At 59.9% G+C, this 1,820-nt stretch overlaps 1 protein-coding gene across 1 annotated transcript in view; it reads right to left on the reverse strand.

Moving 5' to 3' along the window:
* Positions 1–1,570, reverse strand: part of EMH_0071100 (uncharacterized protein) — a gene marked incomplete at both ends in the record, with an annotated part of 2,235 nt that extends 665 nt beyond the window's left edge. The window contains 2 exons of the mRNA XM_013499056.1: positions 1–336; positions 384–1,570. Of these exons, the coding sequence (XP_013354510.1) occupies positions 1–336; positions 384–1,570 (1,523 nt within the window). The remainder of the gene's footprint in view (positions 337–383) is intronic.
* Positions 1,571–1,820: the final 250 nt, after the last annotated feature.

Genomic DNA, 1,820 nt, shown 5'->3' on the forward strand with positions numbered 1-1,820 from the left:
TCTGGTGCTGCTTGTTGCTGCGGCTTCTTAGCTCTGCTGCCTGCTGCTGCTGCTGCTGTTTCTTCGTGCTGCAGCCCAAGCGGAGCAGCAGCTGCTTCCAGCTGTGCTGCAGCATCAGCGAGTGCTGCTGCATCTGCTGCAGCATTGATTGCTGCTGTTTCTGCTGCAGCAGCAGCAGCTGTTGCTGCTGTTCCCGCTGCAGCAGGTGCTGAAGCTGCTGCCTCTGCTGCATCTCTAGCAGCAGATCGACCTGCCGGTGCACCACCACCACCACCACCACCACCACCACCGCCACCAGCAGCAGCAGCAGCCACAGCAGGAGCAGGAGGACCGGGGCTGCATGCATGCATGCATGCATGCATGGTGTGTATGTTGCTTAGAACCTGACGAGGTACTCCAGCAGCCCGCGCTCTGCCTTGGTGTCGCCCACTCTGCCGCAGTGGGCGAGGTAGCCGTCAGGCCTGATGAGGGAGAAGCCGCAGCTAGCTTCAGCCCCATCAGCTGCATGCGGGTCAGCTAGAGAGAGACCGAATTTGCTGCTGAGATCGTTCAGAAAGTCTACAAGTACAAAACCCCCAGCTCCCCCGCTGCTGCTGCTGCTGGCTTGCTGCAGCTGCTGCAGCAATGCAGGAGGCAGCAACTGCAGCAAAGGACGCTGCACCAAATGACACTCCTCTACCTCTCCCTTGCTGCTGCTGTCTGCACCCGAACCCATAGATCCTTGACCCTGCTGCTGCTGCTGTCCCTGCTGCTGCTGCTGTCCCTGCTGCTGCTGCTGCTGCTGCTGCTGCTGCGGGGACAGCAGCAGAGAGCGGCTCTTAGAAAAAGGCAAGCAGCGCGAGTTGCCGCGGATTATCTCTGAGGTGATGCTCGTCGATGTTGCTGTTGTATGTACAGCTGCTGGGGGCCCATGGAAGCACCAAACCACCCGCAGGTCTGAGGCCCACAGGTGTCTCTCTGCTGCTGCTGCTGCTGCTGCTGCTGCTGCTGCTGATGATGATGAAGGAGCAGAAGCAGAACCTCCAGCTGCTGCAGCACCAGGGGGGTCGTATACTGTGTGACGCCGAAATACACGTCCTCCCACACCAGGAGCTGTTCGTCCTCTTGCTGCTGCTGCTGCTGCTGCTGCTGCTGCTGCTGCTGCTGCTGCTGCTGGGGTCTCGATGCCGCGCATGCAGCCGCCTCTGGGGCTGTGAGAGGTGTTTCTTGGCTGTCTCCTCCCCGCAGTGTAGTTTTTATCATCATCTTCATATGAGTCGCTGTCGCTGCTGCTGTTACTTATGCTGCTGCTGCTGCTGCTGCTGCTGCTGCTGCGGCTGCGCCCAGCAGCAGCAAACGGGGAGTGGCCCTGCGGGGAGTCAGCAAAATCCTCAGCTGAGAAAGGGGCCCCCAGACAGGGGGCTGCTGCTGCTGCTGCTGCTGCTGCTGCTGTCCCCAGTGAGGCCTCAAGCGAACCCACCCTGTCTTTGGAGGAAGCAGCAGCAGCAGCAGCAGCAGCAGCAGAAGCAGAAGCAGCAGAAGCAGCAGAGCAAGCCCCCTTTGTTGCAGCCATCACAGCCAGCCTACACATGCGGGCCAAAGTGCTTACAGCTTCTGTATTGTAGCGCGCTGCAGCACAACACACCGCATCCACAGCAGCAGCAGCATCAGCAGCAGCAGCAGCAGCAGCAGCAGTATCCCGCTGGTTTCTTTATAGAGATAAGAGAAGCAGTGAATGCATCAGCAGCAAGAAAGAGGGCCCCTCACAGCCTCTCAGCAGCAGCAGCAGCAGCAACAGCTGCATGCATGCACGTGCATGCGTCTGTGCAGCGCTGCATGCA

This window comes from Eimeria mitis, genomic scaffold (genome assembly GCF_000499745.2).
Source record: "Eimeria mitis Houghton genomic scaffold, Emh_scaff3954, whole genome shotgun sequence".
Taxonomy (NCBI): Eukaryota; Apicomplexa; class Conoidasida; order Eucoccidiorida; family Eimeriidae; genus Eimeria; species Eimeria mitis.